The following is a 23,777-nucleotide window of genomic DNA, read 5'->3' as shown; positions in this document are numbered from 1 at the left end:
ATTAAGAAAAAGAAGGAAAGAAATTTGTATTTGCTTTTATTTGGAAAGGGCAGGAAGTGATTTTTCACCTCTGGTGTTTTATACTTGAATCACTTGACAAAGACCTACTCCAAAAACTAAACTGAAACAGCCATTCTTCCCAGAGGCCATTCTGCCAAGGTGAGCCCTGTCCTGGGAGCCCCCACACGTGGGCTTGGAGCTCCCCTGCCGGCCAGCTGCTCCCCAGACCCAGGGTGCTGGGCGCACTCCTCTTCACCAGCTGGGGCTCGAGCTCCTCAGACCCCTCCTGCCGCCCTGTGATCTGGAGAAAGCCCTGAGGCTCCTGGGCCTGGTCCCAGGCTCAACCAGCAGCAGAGGGAAGGAGGCTTGGAGGGAGCAGGCTGCACTCCTCCCCGTCCCACCCCCTGGCATGCCTCCCTCCAGTGAGACTCATGGCACCCACTCCGACACCTGCTCTCCACGCTGCTCGCACCGTGAGTGTTGTTGGGAGACAGCTGGAAGCTCGGGAACCTTTCCTCCCTGTCAGAAGTGCCATCAGCGTGACGGGGCCCAGCAAATAGCCCCACTGCCCACTGCCTCGACTGGGGCTAATAAGCTTTTCCATGTGTTGTGAATAGGATGCTTAAAAACAGTTAATGGGCCAGGCAGGGTGGCTCATGCCTGTAATCTCAGCACTTTGGGAGGCTGAGGCGGGTGGATTATGAGGTCAGGAGTTCAAGACCAGTCTGACTAACATAGTGGAACCCCGTCTCTACTAAAAATACAAAAAATTAGCCAGGTGTGGTGGTGTGCACCTGTAATCCCAGCTACTCGGGAGGCTGAGGCAGGAGAATCATGTGAACCTGGAAGGCGGAGGTTGCAGTGAGCCAAGATTGCACCATTGCACTCTAGCCTGGGTGACAGTGTGAGACTCTGTCTCAAAAAACAACAACAACAACAACAACAAAAAACGGTTAATGCAACACTTTGGTTGTATTCAGCACGTGAAAGACGGTCTGAATAACCTGGTCCAGCATGTTACTGGAAATGGAGTCCTTAAAACTAATGGAAACGAGCAGGAGTGTTGTCTCCAGTAAGACTGCCCCTTCACTAACAGGCACAGCGACTTCCTGAGGATTCAGAGACTTCCCATGACACCTGAAAGGACATCTTCTTTGAAATGGTTTATACGAAGCTGGTATCTGCATTAATCACATTCAATACTTTTTAGTCTTCATGAATTCTCTTTTTATATTCTGTTAAACAGATACCAAAACTATCAAATTTTGTTCTTACCTTAATACTATTTAGTCCTGAAGGTCCCAGAAGTACACCACAAATAATATAACCAAACATTGTAGGCAATCCTATGGCTGTACATAGCCAGCCACAAGGCAAGGACAGCATTCCTATGGTAACAATGTCCTGAAGAATAAAATAAATAAGAAACAGAAGTGTAAGATAACAGTGGTAAGAAGAGGGCTGGCTGGCTGAGGCACAGAACAGGACATAGTTCCCTGATTTCATCTGATGGGAATGAAGGGTGAAGACAAAACCACCGATTTTCCTCATGCTGAGGATCCCAGAGAAGCTGAAAACATGAAGAGTGTATTCTGGGAATAGATGGAGTAAGTTTTTCATGGCCTAAAGATTACAGTCACCCCTTGGTATCCTTGGAGCAGTGGTTCCACGATCCTCCCCCGCTCCCTGGACCAGAATCCTCGGATGCTCAAGTCTGATACAAAACGGGATGGTATGTGCATGTAACCTAGCACATCTTCCTGTATACTTTAAAGCACCTCTAGATTACTTATGATACCTACACAATGGAAATTGTTGTCATATTTTATTTGTATTTTTATTGAATTGTTATTCTTGGGTCTTTTTTCTGAATATTTTCATCCACAGTTGGTTGAATCTGAGGATGCAGAGCACGTGGACACAGATGGCTGACTATACAGCAAAATTCTTGTTTTGCTTAAGCCCCGTAACAGTGTTCTAAGAATTCTGAGTCCTAGAATTCCACTGAGTTTTCTAATCTGGGAAACTCTCAGTGCTGGTGTCCAAACTGTAATTCACGTGGCTTCGCCATGACGGGTGCAGGCAGGAATCTTTAGTGGGCGCTGGCACTGCTGCACCTGCAGCCCTGAAGGTCAGTGAGGAGCAGCATACTTACCGTCTCAAAATCTCTCCCTGGAAATTGATTATTCATTACAAAGGGAGAAAGAATAGCTTTACAGAGACCTCCACCCCTTCTTGGAGGGCACTGACAGAGTCACTCGGCAGCCCCAGTCCTCCCGGGACCCACTCCATCGTGACCACATCTCTCTCTGGCTGGTCCTCTTCCTCTCGCCTGAGACAGCACCGTCTTTGAGCCTAGATTCTCTGGCTTGGTTTCTGCTCCTGTACAAACCTCCAGTCTCTGCTGGAGACCTGACACTGTATCAGATCTTGCCAAGCTTCCCTGAGGGGCTGCACCTGTCACGGCCATGCCACTCCCTCCTGAGTGACCACCCGAACCATGATGCTCTCAGCTTCAAGTACCTCCCTGCGTAGCCTTTGTCTAGACCAAGCTCCTGGGAGGAAACGGGTCTGAATCCAGTTCCATCTGGAACACCAGGCACTGCTGCATGGGTTCTCATGCTCTGCACCCCAGGGCTAAATGAAGCCATATACGACTCCTTAGCCAAGACCTCTCTGCCTTTTAAGGATTTTTAATTTTAGTGAAAACAGTTTTTAGATGACTAAAGCTTTAATCCCATTACAGTAACTCCTAATTTCAAAGTCTTCCAAATTCTCCAAAACAAAATTAACTTTCATTTTAAATATTAAAGTATCTTATTACTTTAGAAAAAAAAGATTAGAAATTAAGGGAAGATGCCTCAAATCACAGACAATGTATGGAATTCTAGTAAAATCTCTGTTAGAAGGCTGGCTGTGCCTTGTTCAGAAGATAAAGCTCAGTCATACTGACACCATGAACCAGGAAGCAGGGGCAGGCAGGCATCTCCACCATGACCCACTACCTTTATAAAGTGGTGATCTGCACGTGGGATGGTTGAATCTCTGGGCTTGGTCAAAATATACTGGTTGTTCTGGGAGTCAATCAGCATGCTAAGGCCCAAGTCGTCCTCCACTTCTCGTTTTGTTATATTTTGCTTAGAATTGGCCTCTTCTTCCTCCACCCTCAGAACTGCCTCAAAATTGACCCCCTTGACCTGCAAGAATAATAATATTATGCAATTAAAATCCATTAAATGCTTTCAATTTTCAGAGAATGAATGCTAAACAGAAGAATGTTAAAAATGTATCAATCAATGTTCATTAGCAGTGAATTAGGACTTCTTTTTCAATTAAAGAAGTAACAAGAATGGATAGGTTTAGGATTTCTGCTACTTTCCAAGATCTACTTCACCATTCTTTCAAGAAATTCATAGCCCTTAAAATACGAGTTCTCCTCTAATTCCATAATTAGTAGATTTTAAAACACCTTGTTTCTTCTGATCTATTTTTATTCTCTCTGCTTTCTTCTCTAATCTTATTCTCATTTGTTTTTATTACCCAACGCTTTCGTGAGTCAAGACCCACAGTCAATTTTCGTCATCAATCCCACTTTTTTTCTTAGAATCTTAAACACACTACAACAAATGAGCAGCCTGAATTCCTGCTTCAGAGATAAAGATCATTTTCTGTAAGAAGTTCACTGTTCCCGTTACAGGTGTTCAAACCAGAGCAACTCTATCTTGAATATGAGCAGGGTAAAATGAGGATGAAACCTACTGGGCTGCATTTCCGGGACAGGCATTCTTAGTCACAGGATGAGACAGGAGGTCGCCAAGACTGGTGTCACAAGATACAGGCCACAAAGACCCCGCTGACAAAACAGGATGCAGTACAGAAGCCAGCCAAAACCCACCAAAACCAAGATGGCAATGAGAGTGACCTCTGGTCGTCCTCACTGCTCACTATATACTAATTATAATCCATTAGCATATGAAATGACACTCCCACCAGCGCCATGGCAGCTTACAAATGCCATGGCAACATCTGGAAGTCACCCTATGTGGTCTAAAATGGGAGGAACTCTCTGTTCTAGTAAACCGCCGCCCCTTTCCCAGAAAATTTATGAATAACCCACCCCTTGCTTAGCATGTAATCAAGAAATAATCACAAAAATAGCCCTCAGGGCTGCTCTGCCTATGGAGTTGCCATTGTTTTGTTTCTTTACTTTCTTAATAAACTTGCTTTCCCTTTACTCTATGGACTCGCCCTGATCCAAGAACTCTCTTAGGGTCTGGATTGGGACCTGTTTCTGGTAACACCCCAGTAGATCAGCATTAAACCCAACTGTCCAGGCTGTCCTGAGACTAGAGTCCCAATGTCCCAATCCATCTGGCCTCTGGAAAATGCAGACAAGCTGCTGAGGAGGGGAACTGACTGTCGGTGTTAAAAATATAAAAGGAAAATAAAGGATAGTTAGCTTACTTCTACAAGACCAAATTATTTTCTCTATGACAGAGAAGCATTTTAGTTTGTCTTCATTTCCAATCTACACTAAAAACATACACGTGAACAATTTCAACAACATGTCTTCTGATCAGTGAGTGGCTCAGGAGGTGAAGAAGCAGCTGTTCTGGAACGCTTACTGATTTATTGTCGTCAAAAGCATGTTCCTCTATCTCTTCCTCCAGACGATCTGCTGCCTTTCTTACATCTTCAAGAATCTCGTCAAGCATGGATAAACTTTGGTTTTGATGTTGCATATTTTTAAGGGCTTCAACTTGATGTTTTTCTGCTGCCAGAAGTTCCATATATTCTGTTTCTTCCTATTCATTTGTAAGAAAAGAAGAGTGAGATATATTAAGAAATAAGCTAGGACATGACTTTCTTAATCAGTCCTCCTGCTTTGTCAAATGTCCCTGTTCATATGTCAATAACTTAATTCTGGTCAGCTAGGGAAGTCACGTGTCCTAGTTATTCAAACATAACTGAGCTTAGCCAAATGTTTAGGGAAAGTTTTTTGTGTACGTACATCAACACATGTAAGAAACATTTGTTACACAAAAGTAAATGTAGTATCTGTAGGTCATCCATTCACACAAAACTCATTTACTCCACAGTGACTGTGCTCCAGGCCTATCGTGTGTGAGTGCAGCAGTACTTTAAAACCAGCTGTGAGACCTGAATGTGGAGCTACCATCTAAAATCAATGCACAGTCAAATTCAAGTTACAAGGGAAAGCTGTTCCAAAACACATGTAGAAACCAACAGCATTAATCATTTGAAGAACTGATGAGTGATGCTGGCAATATAATTTAGTAATGTATTTTACACAATTATATTTCATCAATAATCTTACTTTTAAACATTTATTCTTAGCTAAAGGGGTGGGACATAGGCCAGAGCAGAGAGGACCAGAGCCTAGAAGAACATCGTCGCCTCAATTACTAAGTAGTCACGAGACATCATCTGATGCCACTGACAAAGAGCTGCAGGTCTCACACAGCTGCAGATCTCACACATAGCTGCAGGTCTTACACAGCTGCAGGTCTACCACACAGCTGCAGGTGTCCCACGCTGCAAGTGTAACACACAGCTGCAGGTCTTGCACATAGCTGCAGGTCTTGGACAGCTGAGGTCTCACACAGATGCAAGTCTCATACAGCTGCAGGTCTTGCACACAGCTGCAGGTCTCACCCAGCTGCAGATCTCACACACAGCCGTAGGTCTCACACAGCCGCAGGTCTAGCACACAGCTGCAGGTCTCACACAGCCGCAGGTCTCACACAGCCACAGGTCTAGCACACAGCTGCAGGTCTCACACAGCTGCAGGTCTCACACAGCTGCAGGTCTCACACACAGCTGCAGGTCTCGCACAGCTGCAGGTCTCGCACAGCTGTAGGCCTCAGACACAGCTGCAGGTCTCACACAGCTGCAGGTCTCACACAGCTGGTCTCACACAGCTGCAGGTCTCACACACAGCTGCAGGTCTCGCACAGCTGCAGGTCTCGCACAGCTGCAGGTCTCGCACAGTTGTAGGCCTCAGACACAGCTGCAGGTCTCACACAGCTGTAGGTATAACACACAGCAGCAGGTCTCGCACAGCTGCAGGTCTCACACACAGCGGCCGGTCTCACAGAGCTGCAGGTCTCACACACAGCTGCAGGTCTCACACAGCTGCAGGTCTCACACACAGCTGCAGGTCTCACACACAGCTGCAGGTCTCACACAGCTGCAGGTCTCACACACAGCTGCAGGTCTCACACAGCTGCAGGTCTCACTCACAGCTGCAGGTCTCACACACAGCTGCAGGTCTCACACACAGCTGCAGGTCTCACACAGCTGCAGGTCTCGCACAGCTGCAGGTCTCACACACAGCTGCAGGTCTCACACAGCTGCAGGTCTCACACACAGCTGCAGGTCTCACACACAGCTGCAGGTCTCACACAGCTGCAGGTCTCACACACAGCTGCAGGTCTCACACACAGCTGCAGGTCTCACACAGCTGTAGGTCTCACACAGCTGTAGGTCTCACACAGCTGTAGGTCTCACACACAGCAGCAGGTCTCGCACAGCTGCAGGTCTCACACACAGCTGCAGGTCTCACACACAGCTGCAGGTCTCACAGAGCTGCAGGTCTCACACACAGCTGCAGGTCTCACACAGCTGCAGGTCTCACACACAGCTGCAGGTCTCACACACAGCTGCAGGTCTCACACAGCTGCAGGTCTCACACAGCTGCAGGTCTCACACACAGCTGCAGGTCTCACACAGCTGCAGGTCTCACACACAGCTGCAGGTCTCACACAGCTGCAGGTCTCACACACAGCTGCAGGTCTCACACAGCTGCAGGTCTCACACACAGCAGCAGGTCTCACACAGCTGCAGGTCTCACACACAGCCGCAGGTCTCACACACAGCCGCAGGTCTCACACAGCCGCAGGTCTCGCACAGCTGCAGGTCTCACACACAGCTGCAGGTCTCACACAGCTGCAGGTCTCACAGAGCTGCAGGTCTCACAGAGCTGCAGGTCTCACACACAGCTGCAGGTCTTACACACAGCTGCAGGTCTCCCATAGCTGCAGGTCTCACACACAGCTGCAGGTCACACACAGCTGCAGGTCTCACACAGCTGCAGGTCTCACACACAGCTGCACGTCTCACACAGCTGTAGGTCTCACACACAGCTGCAGGTCAGACACAGCTGCAGGTCTCACACAGCTGGTCTCACACAGCTGCAGGTCTCACACACAGCTGTAGGTCTCACACACAGCTGCAGGTCAGACACAGCTGCAGGTCTCACACACAGCTGCAGGTCTCCCATAGCTGCAGGTCTCACACACAGTTGCAGGTCTTACACAGCTGCAGGTCTCACACACAGCTGCAGGTCTCACACAGCTGCAGGTCTCACACACAGCTGCAGGTCTCACACAGCTGCAGGTCTCACACAGCTGCAGGTCTCGCACAGCTGCAGGTCTCACACACAGCTGCAGGTCTCACACAGCTGCAGGTCTCACACACAGCTGCAGGTCTCACACACAGCTGCAGGTCTCACACACAGCTGCAGGTCTCACACAGCTGTAGGTCTCACACAGCTGCAGGTCTCGCACAGCTGCAGGTCTCACACACAGCTGCAGGTCTCACACAGCTGCAGGTCTCACACACAGCTGCAGGTCTCACACACAGCTGCAGGTCTCACACACAGCTGCAGGTCTCACACACAGCTGTAGGTCTCACACAGCTGTAGGTCTCACACAGCTGTAGGTCTCACACACAGCAGCAGGTCTCGCACAGCTGCAGGTCTCACACACAGCTGCAGGTCTCACACACAGCTGCAGGTCTCACAGAGCTGCAGGTCTCACACACAGCTGCAGGTCTCACACAGCTGCAGGTCTCACACACAGCTGCAGGTCTCACACACAGCTGCAGGTCTCACACAGCTGCAGGTCTCACACAGCTGCAGGTCTCACACACAGCTGCAGGTCTCACACAGCTGCAGGTCTCACACACAGCTGCAGGTCTCACACAGCTGCAGGTCTCACACACAGCAGCAGGTCTCACACAGCCGCAGGTCTCACACACAGCCGCAGGTCTCACACACAGCCGCAGGTCTCACACAGCCGCAGGTCTCGCACAGCTGCAGGTCTCACACACAGCTGCAGGTCTCACACAGCTGCAGGTCTCACAGAGCTGCAGGTCTCACAGAGCTGCAGGTCTCACACACAGCTGCAGGTCTTACACACAGCTGCAGGTCTCCCATAGCTGCAGGTCTCACACACAGCTGCAGGTCACACACAGCTGCAGGTCTCACACAGCTGCAGGTCTCACACACAGCTGCACGTCTCACACAGCTGTAGGTCTCACACACAGCTGCAGGTCAGACACAGCTGCAGGTCTCACACAGCTGCAGGTCTCACACACAGCTGCAGGTCTCACACACAGCTGCAGGTCTCACACACAGCTGCAGGTCTCACACACAGCTGCAGGTCTCCCATAGCTGCAGGTCTCACACACAGTTGCAGGTCTTACACAGCTGCAGGTCTCACACACAGCTGCAGGTCTCACACAGCTGCAGGTCTCACACACAGCTGCAGGTCTCATACAGCTGCAGGTCTCACACAGCTGCAGGTCTCACACAGCTGCAGGTCTCACACACAGCTGCAGGTCTCGCACAGCTGCAGGTCTCACACACAGCTGCAGGTCTCGCACAGCTGCAGGTCTCACACACAGCTGCAGGTCTCACACACAGCTGCAGGTCTCACACAGCTGTAGGTCTCACACAGCTGTAGGTCTCACACACAGCAGCAGGTCTCGCACAGCTGCAGGTCTCACACACAGCTGCAGGTCTCACACACAGCTGCAGGTCTCACACACAGCTGCAGGTCTCACACAGCTGCAGGTCTCACACACAGCAGCAGGTCTCACACACAGCTGCAGGTCTCACAGAGCTGCAGGTCTCACACACAGCTGCAGGTCTCACACACAGCTGCAGGTCTCACACAGCTGCAGGTCTCACACACAGCTGCAGGTCTCACACACAGCTGCAGGTCTCACACAGCTGCAGGTCTCACACACAGCTGCAGGTCTCACACAGCTGCAGTTCTCACACACAGCTGCAGGTCTCACACAGCTGCAGGTCTCACAGAGCTGCAGGTCTCACAGAGCTGCAGGTCTTACAGAGCTGCAGGTCTCACACACAGCTGCAGGTCTCACACAGCTGCAGGTCTTACACACAGCTGCAGGTCTCCCATAGCTGCAGGTCTCACACACAGCTGCAGGTCTCACACAGCTGCAGGTCTTACACACAGCTGCAGGTCTCCCATAGCTGCAGGTCTCACACACAGCTGCAGGTCACACATAGCTACAGGTCTCACACAGCTGCAGGTCTCACACACAGCTGCACGTCTCACACAGCTGTAGGTCTCACACACAGCTGCAGGTCAGACACAGCTGCAGGTCTCACACAGCTGGTCTCACACAGCTGCAGGTCTCACACACAGCTGCAGGTCTCACACAGCTGCAGGTCTCGCACACAGCTGCAGGTCTCACACACAGCTGCACGTCTCACACAGCTGTAGGTCTCACACACAGCTGCAGGTCAGACACAGCTGCAGGTCTCACACAGCCGGTCTCACACAGCTGCAGGTCTCACACACAGCTGCAGGTCTCACACAGCTGCAGGTCTCGCACACAGCTGCAGGTCTCGCACACAGCTGCAGGTCTCGCACACAGCTGCAGGTCTCACACAGCTGCAGGTCTCGCACACAGCTGCAGGTCTCACACAGCTGCAGGTCTCACACACAGCAGGTCTCACACAGCTGCAGGTCTCACACACAGCTGCAGGTCTCACACAGCTGCAGGTCTCGCACACAGCTGCAGGTCTCACACACAGCTGCAGGTCTCACACAGCTGGTCTCACACAGCTGCAGGTCTCACACACAGCTGTAGGTCTCACACACAGCTGCAGGTCAGACACAGCTGCAGGTCTCACACACAGCTGCAGGTCTCCCATAGCTGCAGGTCTCACACACAGTTGCAGGTCTTACACAGCTGCAGGTCTCACACACAGCTGCAGGTCTCACACAGCTGCAGGTCTCACACACAGCTGCAGGTCTCACACAGCTGCAGGTCTCACACAGCTGCAGGTCTCGCACAGCTGCAGGTCTCACACACAGCTGCAGGTCTCGCACAGCTGCAGGTCTCACACACAGCTGCAGGTCTCGCACAGCTGCAGGTCTCACACACAGCTGCAGGTCTCGCACAGCTGCAGGTCTCACACACAGCTGCAGGTCTCACACACAGCTGCAGGTCTCACACAGCTGTAGGTCTCACACAGCTGTAGGTCTCACACACAGCAGCAGGTCTCGCACAGCTGCAGGTCTCACACACAGCTGCAGGTCTCACACACAGCTGCAGGTCTCACACACAGCTGCAGGTCTCACACACAGCAGCAGGTCTCACACACAGCAGCAGGTCTCACACACAGCTGCAGGTCTCACAGAGCTGCAGGTCTCACACACAGCTGCAGGTCTCACACAGCTGCAGGTCTCACACACAGCTGCAGGTCTCACACACAGCTGCAGGTCTCACACAGCTGCAGGTCTCACACACAGCTGCAGGTCTCACACAGCTGCAGGTCTTACACACAGCTGCAGGTCTCCCATAGCTGCAGGTCTCACACACAGCTGCAGGTCTCACACAGCTGCAGGTCTCACACACAGCTGCAGGTCTCCCATAGCTGCAGGTCTCACACACAGCTGCAGGTCACACATAGCTACAGGTCTCACACAGCTGCAGGTCTCACACACAGCTGCACGTCTCACACAGCTGTAGGTCTCACACACAGCTGCAGGTCAGACACAGCTGCAGGTCTCACACAGCTGGTCTCACACAGCTGCAGGTCTCACACACAGCTGCAGGTCTCACACAGCTGCAGGTCTCGCACACAGCTGCAGGTCTCACACACAGCTGCAGGTCTCACACACAGCTGCACGTCTCACACAGCTGTAGGTCTCACACACAGCTGCAGGTCAGACACAGCTGCAGGTCTCACACAGCTGGTCTCACACAGCTGCAGGTCTCACACACAGCTGCAGGTCTCACACAGCTGCAGGTCTCGCACACAGCTGCAGGTCTCGCACACAGCTGCAGGTCTCGCACACAGCTGCAGGTCTCGCACACAGCTGCAGGTCTCACACAGCTGCAGGTCTCGCACACAGCTGCAGGTCTCACACAGCTGCAGGTCTCACACACAGCAGGTCTCACACAGCTGCAGGTCTCACACACAGCTGCAGGTCTCACACAGCTGCAGGTCTCGCACACAGCTGCAGGTCTCACACACAGCTGCAGGTCTCACACAGCTGCAGGTCTCGCACACAGCTGCAGGTCTCGCACACAGCTGCAGGTCTCGCACACAGCTGCAGGTCGCACACAGCTGCAGGTCTCACACAGCTGCAGGTCTCGCACACAGCTGCAGGTCTCGCACACAGCTGCAGGTCTCGCACACAGCTGCAGGTCGCACACAGCTGCAGGTCTCGCACACAGCTGCAGGTCTCGCATACAGCTGCAGGTCTCACACAGCTGCAGGTCTCACACAGCTGCAGGTCTCACACACAGCTGGTCTCTCACAGCTGTAGGTCTCACACACAGCTGCAGGTCTCGCACACAGCTGGTCTCACATAGCTGCAGGTCTCATGCACAGCTGCAAGTCTGCACACCAAAGCAGACCTGACACACAGCTACAGGTGTAGCACACAGCTGGGGCCTATCACAGAGCTGCAGGTTTGACTGACACACAACTTCAGACTTGACACACAGCTGCAGGTCTATCACACAGCTGCAGGTGTGACACACAGCTGCAGGTCAAGCACATGATTGGAGGGATAGTATAGCTGCAGGTCACTGGCACCTGGAGAATCTCAGCATAGGAGACAATAACTAGCGTATGTTAAAATACTGTTAATATGAAGTGTGCATACCAGCAGCCATTGTTACTCAAACTCGTATTTTTTCTCTATAATAAAAGCACCACAAATCTGGACCGTACCAATGTATCTTCACGTCTCCACTGTACACAGGGTCACAGTAGTTCATGCACATATCACACAGGCAAGACAAATGAATCAGTGTTATTGAAAACCTTGATTTATACATTTGCCTGATGATCATATTTCTCCCCCCAAAATATATTTTGGTAAAGAAAGTTTAATGTCTGTATCTTTAACGTTTATGCTGTGTAATAATATCACAGGTTTTTCTATGAAGATGACATGATACTTTATATACTTAAAGGGCTTGGCATGATGCTTGGTATAGAAGAGGTACTCAAAAAATGATGGCTTTAAAAAATGTAAATAGCTAATACAACATCTGATACAGTAATTTCAGAAACTTCTCATCATTTTAAAAGCATAGTTGGTCAAAGTCCTTAATTTAAATGTATATATTAGTTTAAAACTAATTTTAATATTTTTATTTTCGATATATGACACTGAAGAAAAGTCAAACTTCACACTAAAAGGAACTCCTGTCAGAAACTCAGCAAATGTTGATTTAAGTTATATTTATCTTTGCATCAGTTTACTAGTACAACTTGAATAACTTTTTGAATTACTAGGGGATTTTTCTATAGAGAAAAGTACGAGACTGGCTCCTTCTAGAAGTAAGAACTACACTATTATGCAAATGGGAAAGATTCTCCCTCACATTAGAGATTTTTCTAGATGTGAGTTCCTGTGAAAGACAACACCTGAGCGACATCAGCAGCCTTCACCACTTCCCTTCCTGTCTGCTCCCCAGCTCCGTGTGGGCTCTCTCTAGGATGAGGATGTGGGCACGCGCTCTCCCTCTCTCTCTCCACCTCTCTCTCCCTCTCCCTCTCTCTCCCTCTCTAGGACTGACCTTTATTGCAGCCTCTCTCAGGGCCTCCAGGCGCTGCCGGCTGCTCTCCTTCATGTTCACGACATCTCTGTAATCCCCCTGCAGGGCTCTCTGCAGTCCGTAGATGGCTTGGAAAACGGAATTTTCACTTTCATTCAGCTCTTTCTGGAAAATTTCAAACGTGTGCACCTGAAACAGTTTCTCTTCATCCGACAGGCCCACGTCTTTCTCCACTGCTCCAATTGCATTTTTCAGTTTGTTCAGAACCGCATTCTTCTGGCGGAGAAGCCCTGAGAGCTTCCTGCAGCTGTCCCGGACCCACTGCCGGCTCTGTGTGGCGGCCACCCCTCGCCCGCGGTGCAGTTTGATCACCCGCTGCGCCACCTCCTCGTGCTCCACAGCCTGCACCGCCCAGGGAAGGACGGGAAACAGCACCCAGAAGAAGCTTCTTCCCAACACCTTCATGATCCGGGTTCGGAGGGCAGGGCACAGCAATCCACAGGTCTCTGCCCCACTGAGCTTGCATGTCAGACACACATTTTCAGCTGAAAAAGAGTTACTGTCACATGTAGTTAAACAATGATTCATTACTATTGATCAGAGTATTAAATAATCAGATCTGGAAAACTGACACCTTTCTGAAGAAAATATCATTTTTCCTAGATAAATATCAACATCTAAACTATTTATTGCACTGAGATTAAAATCAAATACTGAATGTTGATGTACCTTGTATGGTGCCTTGTGAAGGGTTGAGATGATTAAAGGTCAGCTACATCTTTATAGAAAGGATTAAAGGTCATTTTTTTGGGGGGAACACAGCCTCATATCTCAACCAGCTCTACCATGTGTAAAAGACATTAACCAAGTCTATTTAAGACAGTCCATGTTGGTCGGGCACAGTGGCTCATGCCTCTGTAATCCCAGCACTTTGGGAGGCCAAGGCAGGCAGATCACCTGAGGTCAGGAGTTCAAGACCAGCATGGTTAACATGGTGAAACCCCGTTTCTACTAAAAATATGGGCCTGGTGGCGCACGCCTGTAATCCCAGCTACTGAGGAGGCTGAGGTAGGAGAATCGCTAGAACTTGGGAGGCAGATGTTGCAGTGAGCCCAGATCACACCATTGTACTCCAGCTTGGGCAACAAGAGCAAAACTGTCTCAAAAAAAAAAAAAAAAAAGTCCGTGTTATCAAAGCCCAGAAAATACCATCAACTTCCCCTCACAGGTCAATGGGTTGCTTGGGGACACCATGCTCAATGTCACTCCAGAAACGAAATCTTCTGAGCTACTGTTAGCTCTGTGGGCTTCTTAAAATCATTTGAAATTTTGCCACATGTCCAAAGTCAGTCTACAGTCAAGTGCTACCAAGATGTCAAGAATTAAAAATATATATATATGTCACAATACCTAGATCTCTAGAACTTTTTGTTATCATCCCAATTCAGTCTCCTTCTCTTCCTTTAGGAAGACCTAAAACAATATATATTAATTTATCCTGCCAAGGCACAGCACAGACAGGAACCTGCTTTCTGAACATTACTGCTGGGGGAATGAGGACGGTTTCAGTGCGGCTGTAGCCGTGACGTCCAGGTGGTGATGAGCAGGGGGAGGGCAGGTCGCCCAGACGGGAGCACTGTTTAGAAAGCAGGTGGAGACAGCGCCAGCAAAGGTCACTAAGGCAGAACAAGCTGAGAGGCAGGAAACCGAGACTGTGGAAGGAAGGAGTAATAAACGTAGAGTCAGTGGAATTTGGCCACTAGGAGATCACCAGTCACAAGTAGCTATCCCAAAAAAGGCAACAAAACCAACGCCTACCACTTAACGCAGATTTACGGTTTAAAGGAAACAACAACAAAATATTAACCTAACAACCATTCTTCATAGCAGCATCCAGTGGACTGTTACTCAGGAATTCCTACTCAACCGTCACATATTACAAAGATTCCCCGACCTGGAAACTGGTTACTAAAAGATGTATCTATATATCTATACTTTCATTTCACCACTAACCCAAATTCTAATTGGTTTAATCCAGTTTCCCAGGCAAAGTAGGTTAGATGCAGCAAAAGTAAGGGCAGCATTTCTGGACGCAGCATTCTGCCCAAACCATGAAATGGCAGCCACAGAAAGAGACAAACCTTATGCAAAACAAACAGGAGAACTCAAAAAGCCTGGAGGCCAGATGACTCAGTGAGGGCTCAGTGACTGTCTGCACTCCAGCAGGTCCCGAAGACAGTACTGTGTTAGACAACAGTACTGATCAGAATCACAAGCAAAAGTCACCAAGAAAAGACTATATTCTGGTTAGAAAGTGTCCAATTTCAAAACATTCTTGGAAACTGACTCCCAAAAGGAGAAGCACACTCCACCGAGAATTCACACCTAGAACAGGTAACTTCCTAACAAGATAGGATAAATGATAATGTGCTGTTCCAATCACTCAATTTTATGTTAGTTTCAATACAACTTCAAGTACACGTGTACAACTTTAAGTACACATTTACCACCTTAAAGACAAACAATGAGGCAATCATTTAGTCATGCCTAGCCATACAGCTGAGCTGTTATTTTAATGACTCACTCAATTGCTAAGCTTCTCTCCGTTGGTCCAATGGAGCTAAATAAATCAACAGCTACTTCACAAGTGAACTTCTAGTATTTTCCAGAACCAAGACAGAAATTTGAGATGTTTTGCTTACACTTCCCAGTTCCCCCAAAAGATCCCAAAAAGTGATTATTTGACAGATTTTATGCTTCAGAAAAATAAGTTTCAACACAGCTCATGTGTGAATGACACCTCTATGTTCATTTCTGGTTCCTTCTTCAATCAGGTTCCTAAAATTAGTTGTCCCTCTAAGGGAGCTATTAATTTCTATGAGAAATCTTTGAGGATTTTAGTTGTAGTTATACTAAAATTTCCCACTGAAACATACTCATAACATGAAACTGAAATTATTTATGGATCCTTAAAATACAAATCACCCTTTATTCAAACTCATTTCATTTTACCTTCAAACTTGCCTCCAAAATCCTACAGACTACCAAATTGTAGCATGTTTTTTGAGCAAATTAGTAAACATCTTTAGCTGTTCTAATTATTAAAAAGACACTTTGGATTCCTGTAATGTTTTTGTTGTTGTTGTTTGAGACGGAGTTTTGCTCTTGTCACCCAGGCTGGAGTGCAGTGTTGTGATCTCAGCTCACTGCAACCTTTGCCTCCCGGGTTCAAGCGATTCTCCTGCCTCAGCCTCCCGAGTAGCTGGAATTACAGGCGCTCGTCACCACACCCAGCTAATTTTTGTATTTTTAGTAGAGACGGTATTTTGCCATGTTGGCCAGGCTGGTCTCAAACTCCTGACCTCAGGTGATCCACCCACCTCAGTCTCCCAAAGTGCTGGGATTACTTTAATAATGAATTCTTAGAATTTCTGTATCTTGAGCTATTGATACACATAACAATGCAGATGTATCTCAAGGCTGAGTGAAAAAAAAATCTCAATTTTATTGAGAAGACACACAGGTGTAGATTCACACTCACTAGTGCATGCATAGTTGGTGCAATCTCAACAGGTCAGGGGATTTGATCAAAGAAAATTTCCCGCATATACTAGGGTTTTGCAAGGTGCTACCATTGGAGAAAACAGGGCAAAAGCACTCTGTAGGATTTCTCTGTATTACTCCTTACAACTTCATGTGAATCTACAACCATCTCAAAATAAAAAGGTTTTCAAATTCTACCTAAGGCCAGGTGTGGTGGTTAATGCCACTGCTGTATTACGACACAATTATATGTATTCCCAGCGCTCTGGGAGGCTGAGGTGGGCGAAATGCTTGAGGCCAGGAGTTGGAGATTATCCTGGGCAACACAGCAAGACCCTGTCTCTATTAAAAATGAAATAATTAGCCGGGCGTGATGCCCCCTGTGGCCCCAGCTCCTGGGGAGGCTGAGGCGGGAGAATCGCTTGAGCCTTAACCAGCCACTGCACTCCAGCCTGGGCGACAGCAAAACTCTGTCTCAACAACAACAAAAAAGCTTTAGAATATTTAAGTAAAGCCTGTAAGAGAAAAAAACCACAAATATTTCACAAGTAATCCAATCATTAAGACACTCCTTTTGAAAAACCCGGTAAATAAATTTGGAAGACAGAATAATCAGAAAAACAGGCAGTGAATAGGGACCCGATACGCAGCGGTCTTGCTTCCCTCGCGCAGGCGTCCACACCCTGGGTCATGGACACCGTGAGGAGCCGTTAGGAGCCACAGGAGGGGCGCCAGGGACAGGGCTGCATCTCTGCGGCCGGCCCTGGAGGCCCCGAGTCCACCCGGGAGGCCAGGGTGGGAACGCAGGTTCCATTCCAGGTTACAACGTGGGCCTCAGCGAAGAGCGCCTAGGCAAGGCCTGAAGGAGCGGGACCCCAGGCCACACAGACCACCCGACCCCGGGAGACAACACCTGCAAGAGAAGGGGAGCCCCGGGAAGGGAGGGAAGCAAGGGAAGCCCCGGGGAGGGAGAGAGAGGAGGGGAGCCCCAGGGAGGGAGGGAAGGAAAGGAGGGGACCCCAGGGAGGGAGGGAAGGAAGCAAGGGGACCCCGGGAAAGAGCCGCGGATGGACGGGCCCGGCGCTCACCGGGACGCAGGGGGCCGCGCCCGCCCGTCAGGCCCGAGCATCACCGTTCCGCGGCCTGGGCCGGGCTCTGCGGCGCCAAGAGCCAAGGGGCGGAGGGGGACGCCGTCTCCCGCCTCGGAGCGCAGCGCCCGAGGGTTTCCCTGCATCCCTTCCCAGGCGGGACCAGGGCCGAGGGGCCGGGAGGGAGCAGCCGCCGCCCTGCCCAGCACCACCCTCGCTCAGCGCAGCCCACCCGGACTCCCGCCCAGCCGCAGTTGCGGCCCCCCCTTTAAGAGGCGGGGCGTGGGCGGGTCCCGTCGGCCTCGGGCGGCGGAGGGCACGTCGGGAGGTGGAGTTCCGTGCACCGACCGCCGCCCACTTCCTTCCAAGAGCACCTCCCGGCCGGCGTGGGGCCTGGGAGCTGCAGGCTGGCGTCGGACCCCGCAGGGGCGAGCCAAGGCCCTCGCAGAGGGCGGGACGCACAGGGGCGGTGGGGCGTGAGCTCCCGTGGGCCCCCGGGCGGCGCTGAGCATGCCGGGAGTGGGAGTCCTCGCGGCCGGCTCCCGCCACTGCCCCGGAGCCGAGGACCGCGGCCGTCCGAGGACGAGGGCGGAGCGGCCGCCGCGCCTGCGCAGAGGTCGGGGCCGGCTAGACGCGGGCGGCGCGGGGGAGATGGTAGGTGGCCCGGCGTCGCCTCTGCCCGTCGGGGTCGGGGTCGGGCCCCAAGGTCGGCGCAGGCGGCGCGCTGGTTGGGGGAGGCCGAGCGCAGCGAGCTGCGCGGGGCGTTCCGCGTGGATCACGAGGGAGGAGCGCGCCGCGGGCCCGCGAGCCGGAGCGGTGGCGTCGGAGGCGCGGGACCGCGGGGAGCGCGGGTTTGACCCGGAGCCGCGAGGGACGACAGGGAGTGAGCGGAGGGCGGGGGCCGGGAGGAGCTGTAGGGGCCGCGGGGCAGAGGCCGGGGCCGAGCCGGAACCCAGGCCGGGGGCTTCCCAGGGCGGCTCCGAAACGGGCAGTCGAGGCAGGCGAGGGCTCGGCTGCTCCTGCGGGCGTCTGTGCAGATGCTGAGGCTGTTGTCCAAAACAGCGCAAGGAAGGAATCCGCGAGAAGCTCAGATTCGCGGGCGAGGCCCTGCCGCCGGGAGGGGAAGGAGAGGCGCAGCGGGGCTGTAGCGTGGCTCTAGCTGTGCATCTGTGGAGCTGCAGCCCAGGAGGGAGGCTGCTGGAGGCGCACATCAGTTACTTTGAAATGTGGTGGAAATGGTGATGGATGGGATTTATTCAGTCCACATCGGTTCAGAGGCCAGCAAGGTGTTGCTAGGTGTGACTGGTGCTGGGCCAGGCGTGATTTTGGCGTTGAGGGAGTTGATGCCCCAGCAGGGGAGACAGGCACCAGATGCACAACTGTTTGACCGCAGTTGAGACAAGGGCTAAGGCACGGGTTCCAGGAACCTGTAGGATGCAGGTGTGGGAGTGGTGTCAGATGCTGAGGGTGTGAGTTGAACGGTGGAGAATTTCTCTGGAAATGAGCCAGAGAAAAAGTGAGGTGCCGGGGCAGCCAGCCGTATGCGGCTCCAGGCGGAAAAAACAGAATGCACAGACCCTTAGTGGTAGGCGATGGTGACGTATAGGAGCTGAAAGATTGTCCTGGCTAAGGCACAGAGAGCCACCGGAGAAGGGACGCGGTAACGTGTGGAGGGGAGTGGAGGGTGAACAAGCTTCAGGATGGGAGAAGAGCCACAAAGGAGACTGAGAAGGACTGGTAGGAGAAACCAGGAGGATGTGTCGAAAACCAAGAGGATGGCGTTTAAAGGAGGAGGGAGCCATCAGCAGTGCTGAACGAAAGAGCAGCTGAAAAGATCCCACTGACCGCAGCAGTCAAGCTTTTGTGACCCTTAGGGGTCGCTGCGGAGGCCGAGCTGGAGCGAGTTAGGATGCACACCTGGGCAGGTAGAGATAGCTTGCTCCAGCTTTTAGGAGGACAGGGGCAGAGTGGACAGGAACTTAGTTTGGGGAAAACTTGAACATGTTCAGGATGCTGGAGAGGAGCCTTCCGCTGCTGCCGAGGTTGGAGATCCAACAGCAGGGATGAATTTAACTCCCCCTCCCTCTAGCGTGCTGTATACCGAAACGGAATCAAAGTGATCCATAAGCTTACGTAGTTTATTTGATCAACGTGATTGGCCTGCCAGCCCCGTGTAAGTTGACCCTAAGGACATTTTAAGAGTAGTTTCTTTCCATTTTACATATGGGTATCCTTGGTGCCAGATTATATGAGTCGTTTTTCACAAGGTCACAATTAAAGTGTTTGAGACTTTTTTATAGTTTAGAGATTTTATTTGCTGTTTCCACTGGATTGTCCAGATTATTTCAAGAATTGTGTACATTTTAACAGAAATAATGAAACCTAGAAAATGCCTCCCCCCGCCCCGCCCCATGTACACACTTTAAAAGCTGGCCTTAATAATTTAATTTGCATGATGTGGTAAGCCTCAGTGAAGGTTGTGAGCTTGAAGGGCGGCCCTAGTTCCAGTGTATCCACCTTGATTAGATTGACCTGGGTTCAGTCCTGTCTGGGTGCACTCGAGGCTTCTTGCCAACGTCTGGGCTTTTGTTAATTTGACCTGGGTTCAGTCCTGTCTGGGTGCACTCAAAGCTTCCTGCCAATGTCTGGGCCTTTGTTAATTTGACCTGGGTTTAGTCCTGTCTAGAGGGACTCAGGGCTTCCTTCTCTCCCCTGTAGTTTTTTAGTTGACGAGCCTTTTTGTTTCCTAAGAAGCTTTATGCCAGTTCCCTTTTTCAGAAGAGGTAACTTGGGTCTCAGTCACTTTTGGACACGAAGCACCTAGTCTTTAGACTTAGCTATCGATCATTGCTTTAATCACTGTTATTTTATGGAGAAACCTGTAAGGGGTGACATCAAATGATTGCAGCTTTGTTGACTGGCCAGAGGCCTGTTAATGGACTAAGCCTAGACCCCAAAGCTTCTCTTGCTGATTCACAACCAGTGCCTTGGCACCCCCGTGTGGTTCAAGGTTTGCTGGAGTATCTTGTGACATCAGACAATTTGAGTAGATTGCAGGGGGATCTTCATGTTTCTGGATACCAACTTCTGTCCACTCTTTAGCTAACAGTAGTGATTCAAAGCCACTTTGAGTGGCCTGGATCCATGTGTTCCTGCATCTGTTCTTCTAGAGTTCCAAGAAATTAGGCTGCTGGTGTAATGGTGTTGTCACATATTAGGGGAGGCTTCAAGGGGTTATCGGTAGGAGCTCAAGATCAGACACCATCGTATCTTCCAGATTTCCCGGTGTGGAGTCATCAGTTGTATAATGCTGGTTAAATAATTCAGTCGCCAAAGAGTATATTATTCTGCTGATTAGTCTTGGAGGGTTTGAGGGTACAATGTTGAATTTTTTTAGGTGAAATTCATATAAAATTAACTATTTTAAAGTGTACAATTCAGTGGTGTTTAGTACGTTCACAAATTTGTGGAACCACCACCTCTATCTAGTCCTAAAACATTTTTGTCACCCCGAACGATAACTGTACCCATTAGCAGTCACTCCCAACTCCTCCCTTGCCCCAGCCCCTGGCTACCACTCACCTTTCTCTCTATATAGATGTGCCCATTCTGGATATTTCATATAAGTGGAATTGTACATTGTGTGGCTGGAATCGCACACTGTGCGGCCGGACTCATGTGCCGTGCGGCCGGAGTCGTGCGCCGTGGCTGGAGTTGTGCGCTGTGCGTGTGGAGTTGTGCGCCGTGTGGCTGGAATCATACACTGTGTGGCTTCTTGTGCCTGGTTTCTTTTACTCAGTGTCAAAAGTTCATCCATGTGGCATGTATCAATACTTCATTCCTTTTTATGGCTGAATTATGTTCCGTTATATGGATATACTAAATGTCATATAACCGTGGCAGAATTTTTAAATCTAGCAATGATGACCACTTGCATAGTAATCATGGCTGTTCCTAGTGATGGACCATTTTGGGGGCTGCACTTCTGTCTTTATCCTAAGGTTTTTGAGGTAATTCTTGGCTTTGCTCATCCTCCCTTGGGAAGGCTGTCAACTTCATAAAAAGACTCTAGCTGTATCTTTTGTCAGCTTACTGTCGGAGACTATGGGATCTGCCTTAATTTAGCTAAATTTGATCTTACCAGAGAATACAACCTTGAATTTTTTGTTTAGTTCTTTTCAAAAGCTCAGTTTCAGGAAATAATGTAGTGAATATGTATTCCATTGATTCCTCTAGAATCTAGATCAGGGTCGGCAAACTACAGCCCACAGGCTAGCTGTCTGTTTTTGTAAATTGAGTTTTACTGGAACACAGCCTACGGCTGTCTGCTTTTGCAACAGACCCACAGGCCTGAGATGGCAGAGATGGCTGCTGTCTGGAACATTAAGAGAGAAAGTTGGCTGAGTGAAGGCTTCTGATCTTCTTCATCCATTCTTAATCTGAGTTCTACCTTCTCCTTATGAGGACTTTGCAGATGGGCTTAAGCCATCTGTGAAACCCCTGAAATTTTATGCAAAGCTGCCTGCACATGTGAGGTCCATATATGTTTTCCTGGAGGGCGGACCTGTGACTCCTCAGATTCCAAAAGGGATCCAAGACTCCCAAATGCTCAACACTGATTGTTCTGAGTAGCCGAAATGTTAATTGCCTAGCCTCACCTGAATTAGCAGTTCTCTAAGTGTTTAGTCTCAGGAGTTCGATGTGGTTTTTGGGTTGTTTTTTTGTTTTCTAACTTTTAGGTTCAGGGGTACATGTGCAGGTTTGTTAAAAAGGTCAACTGTGTGTCATGGGAGTTGGTGTACAGATTATGTCGTCAGCCAGGTACTAAGCACAGTAGCCGGTGGGTAGTTTTGGGATCCTCTCCCTCCTGCCACCCTCGAGCAGGCCCTGGTGTCTGTTGTTCCTTCTTTGTGTCCACGCCTGCTCAGTGTTCAGCTCTCACTTACAAGTGAGAACATGTGGCATTTGGTTTTCTGTTCCTGCGCCAGTTCACTTAGGAAAATGGCCTCCAGCTCCATCCATGTTGCTGCAAAGGACATAATCTCAGTCCTTTTTATGGCTATGTAGTATGCCATGGTATATATGTAGCACATTTCCTGTATGTTTTTAAGAATGATTGGAACCCCAGTCATTCTTAAATGAGAGCTCTTGTTTATGTGGGTAATAGTCATCAATATTGACCATATTAGAAATTAAAATAGTATTAAAATATTTCTATAATTAATTAGCAATAATAAACCCATTACATTTTTGCAAATATCTTAATGTCTGGCTTGCTAAAAGATAGGCTCTCAAATCTCACGTTCATTTCTGTGATATCATAAGCCTTGCAGCCCACGGAGGCCTCTGCTGTGCACTCTGTGAGAATGAGCAAGGCCGGTGGCAGCTTAGTACACTCGGGAAGGTAGTTCTGTGGGACTCCTGAAAGGCTTCAGGACCCAGGGTCCCAGATGCACATGGGAGAGTACGTATCTGGACAGCGTTATCTTAATGCCTCTGCAGAATCGTCCTCTGGTATTTTGGCATCAGCATGCTTTTTGATTGCCTGTCTCAAAAAAAAAAAAAAAAAACTTCTGGAAGCTGGCTCTGCTGTACGTGGTTGGCATTTTGGTGAGGAATTGGTATGTGTGAGGGGACATTGAACTTTGTGAGGAGCCGCAGGAGACATTTCCCTCAGGTTTTAGGCCAGAAGGGTCTGTATCTGTACCACTTCTGAGCTGCTGGTAAGGTTTTAGATCTTATGAAAATGGATTTTCCTAACTAATCGTATTTTCTTTGCTGTGGCACTGGGGAAGCTTGGAGCCTGATTTCCAGCTCTTACATGTGACAGGCACGTCCTTGTACTAATGGCACCCCTTCCTTATCCACACCTTGTTATCCTTCTATATACTTTTGTTAAGTTATGTTATAAATCATTCCATGTGTTTTTATAAGTTGTCTCATCTTTATTTGAACAAGATTGAGTATAAATCCTTTTGAGTAAAAAATTTCCTGCTTAGATTATTGTGTAAAGCATTTTTGTAAAACGTTAGCATCCAGCAGATTCTAGGGTCTGTTTGGATTTAGAGAAGTTAGTGTATCACTTTCTTTTCCAGTGTTGCTTTTATCAGGTTACTTTATTTATTTATTTATTGAGATAGAGTCTCGCCCTGTCGCCCAGGCTGGAGTGCAGTGGCACGATCTCAGCTCGCTGCAATCTCCACCTCCCAGGTTCAAGTGATTCTCCTGCCTCAGCCTCCCAAGTAGCTGGGACTATAGGCGCATGCCACCACGCCCAGCTAATTTTTG

General features: G+C 49.7%; 2 protein-coding genes across 12 annotated transcripts in view; one reads left to right on the top strand and one right to left on the bottom strand.

Moving 5' to 3' along the window:
- TMCO3 (transmembrane and coiled-coil domains 3) overlaps positions 1-17,951 on the bottom strand; it is a 63,630-nt gene extending 45,679 nt beyond the window's left edge. For 2 of the 8 annotated variants that reach the window (XM_054447076.2, XM_054447080.2), the window contains exons 1-6: positions 17,490-17,762; positions 14,269-14,331; positions 12,880-13,403; positions 4,626-4,805; positions 3,006-3,197; positions 1,276-1,404 (exon numbers count right to left, since the gene is read on the bottom strand). In XM_054447076.2, the coding sequence (XP_054303051.2) occupies positions 1,276-1,404; positions 3,006-3,197; positions 4,626-4,805; positions 12,880-13,403; positions 14,269-14,296 (1,053 nt within the window). In that variant the 5' untranslated portion in view covers positions 14,297-14,331; positions 17,490-17,762. Of the gene's footprint in view, positions 1-1,275; positions 1,405-3,005; positions 3,198-4,625; positions 4,806-12,879; positions 13,404-13,587; positions 14,332-17,099 lie in introns of all 8 variants that reach the window. The other 6 variants (XM_063650672.1, XM_054447075.2, XM_063650673.1 and 3 more) reach the window with 6 other exon arrangements.
- A 48-nt stretch (positions 17,952-17,999) lies between these two features.
- Positions 18,000-23,777, top strand: part of DCUN1D2 (defective in cullin neddylation 1 domain containing 2) — a 38,864-nt gene continuing 33,086 nt past the window's right edge. For 2 of the 4 annotated variants that reach the window (XR_008493452.2, XM_054447084.2), the window contains exon 1: positions 18,000-18,143. Coding sequence is in view for 1 of the 4 variants with exons in the window: in XM_054447084.2 (XP_054303059.2) it covers positions 18,000-18,143 (144 nt within the window). In the remaining 3 variants the exon portion in view is untranslated. Of the gene's footprint in view, positions 18,144-18,170; positions 18,373-18,397; positions 23,213-23,777 lie in introns of those variants that run through there. The other 2 variants (XM_054447086.2, XM_054447085.2) reach the window with 2 other exon arrangements.

The sequence above is a fragment of the Pongo pygmaeus genome, chromosome 14, assembly GCF_028885625.2.
Source record: "Pongo pygmaeus isolate AG05252 chromosome 14, NHGRI_mPonPyg2-v2.0_pri, whole genome shotgun sequence".
Classification (NCBI taxonomy): Eukaryota; Metazoa; Chordata; class Mammalia; order Primates; family Hominidae; genus Pongo; species Pongo pygmaeus.
Note: the sequence above shows the minus strand (reverse complement) of the source record. Positions and strands in the feature narration are given on the sequence as shown.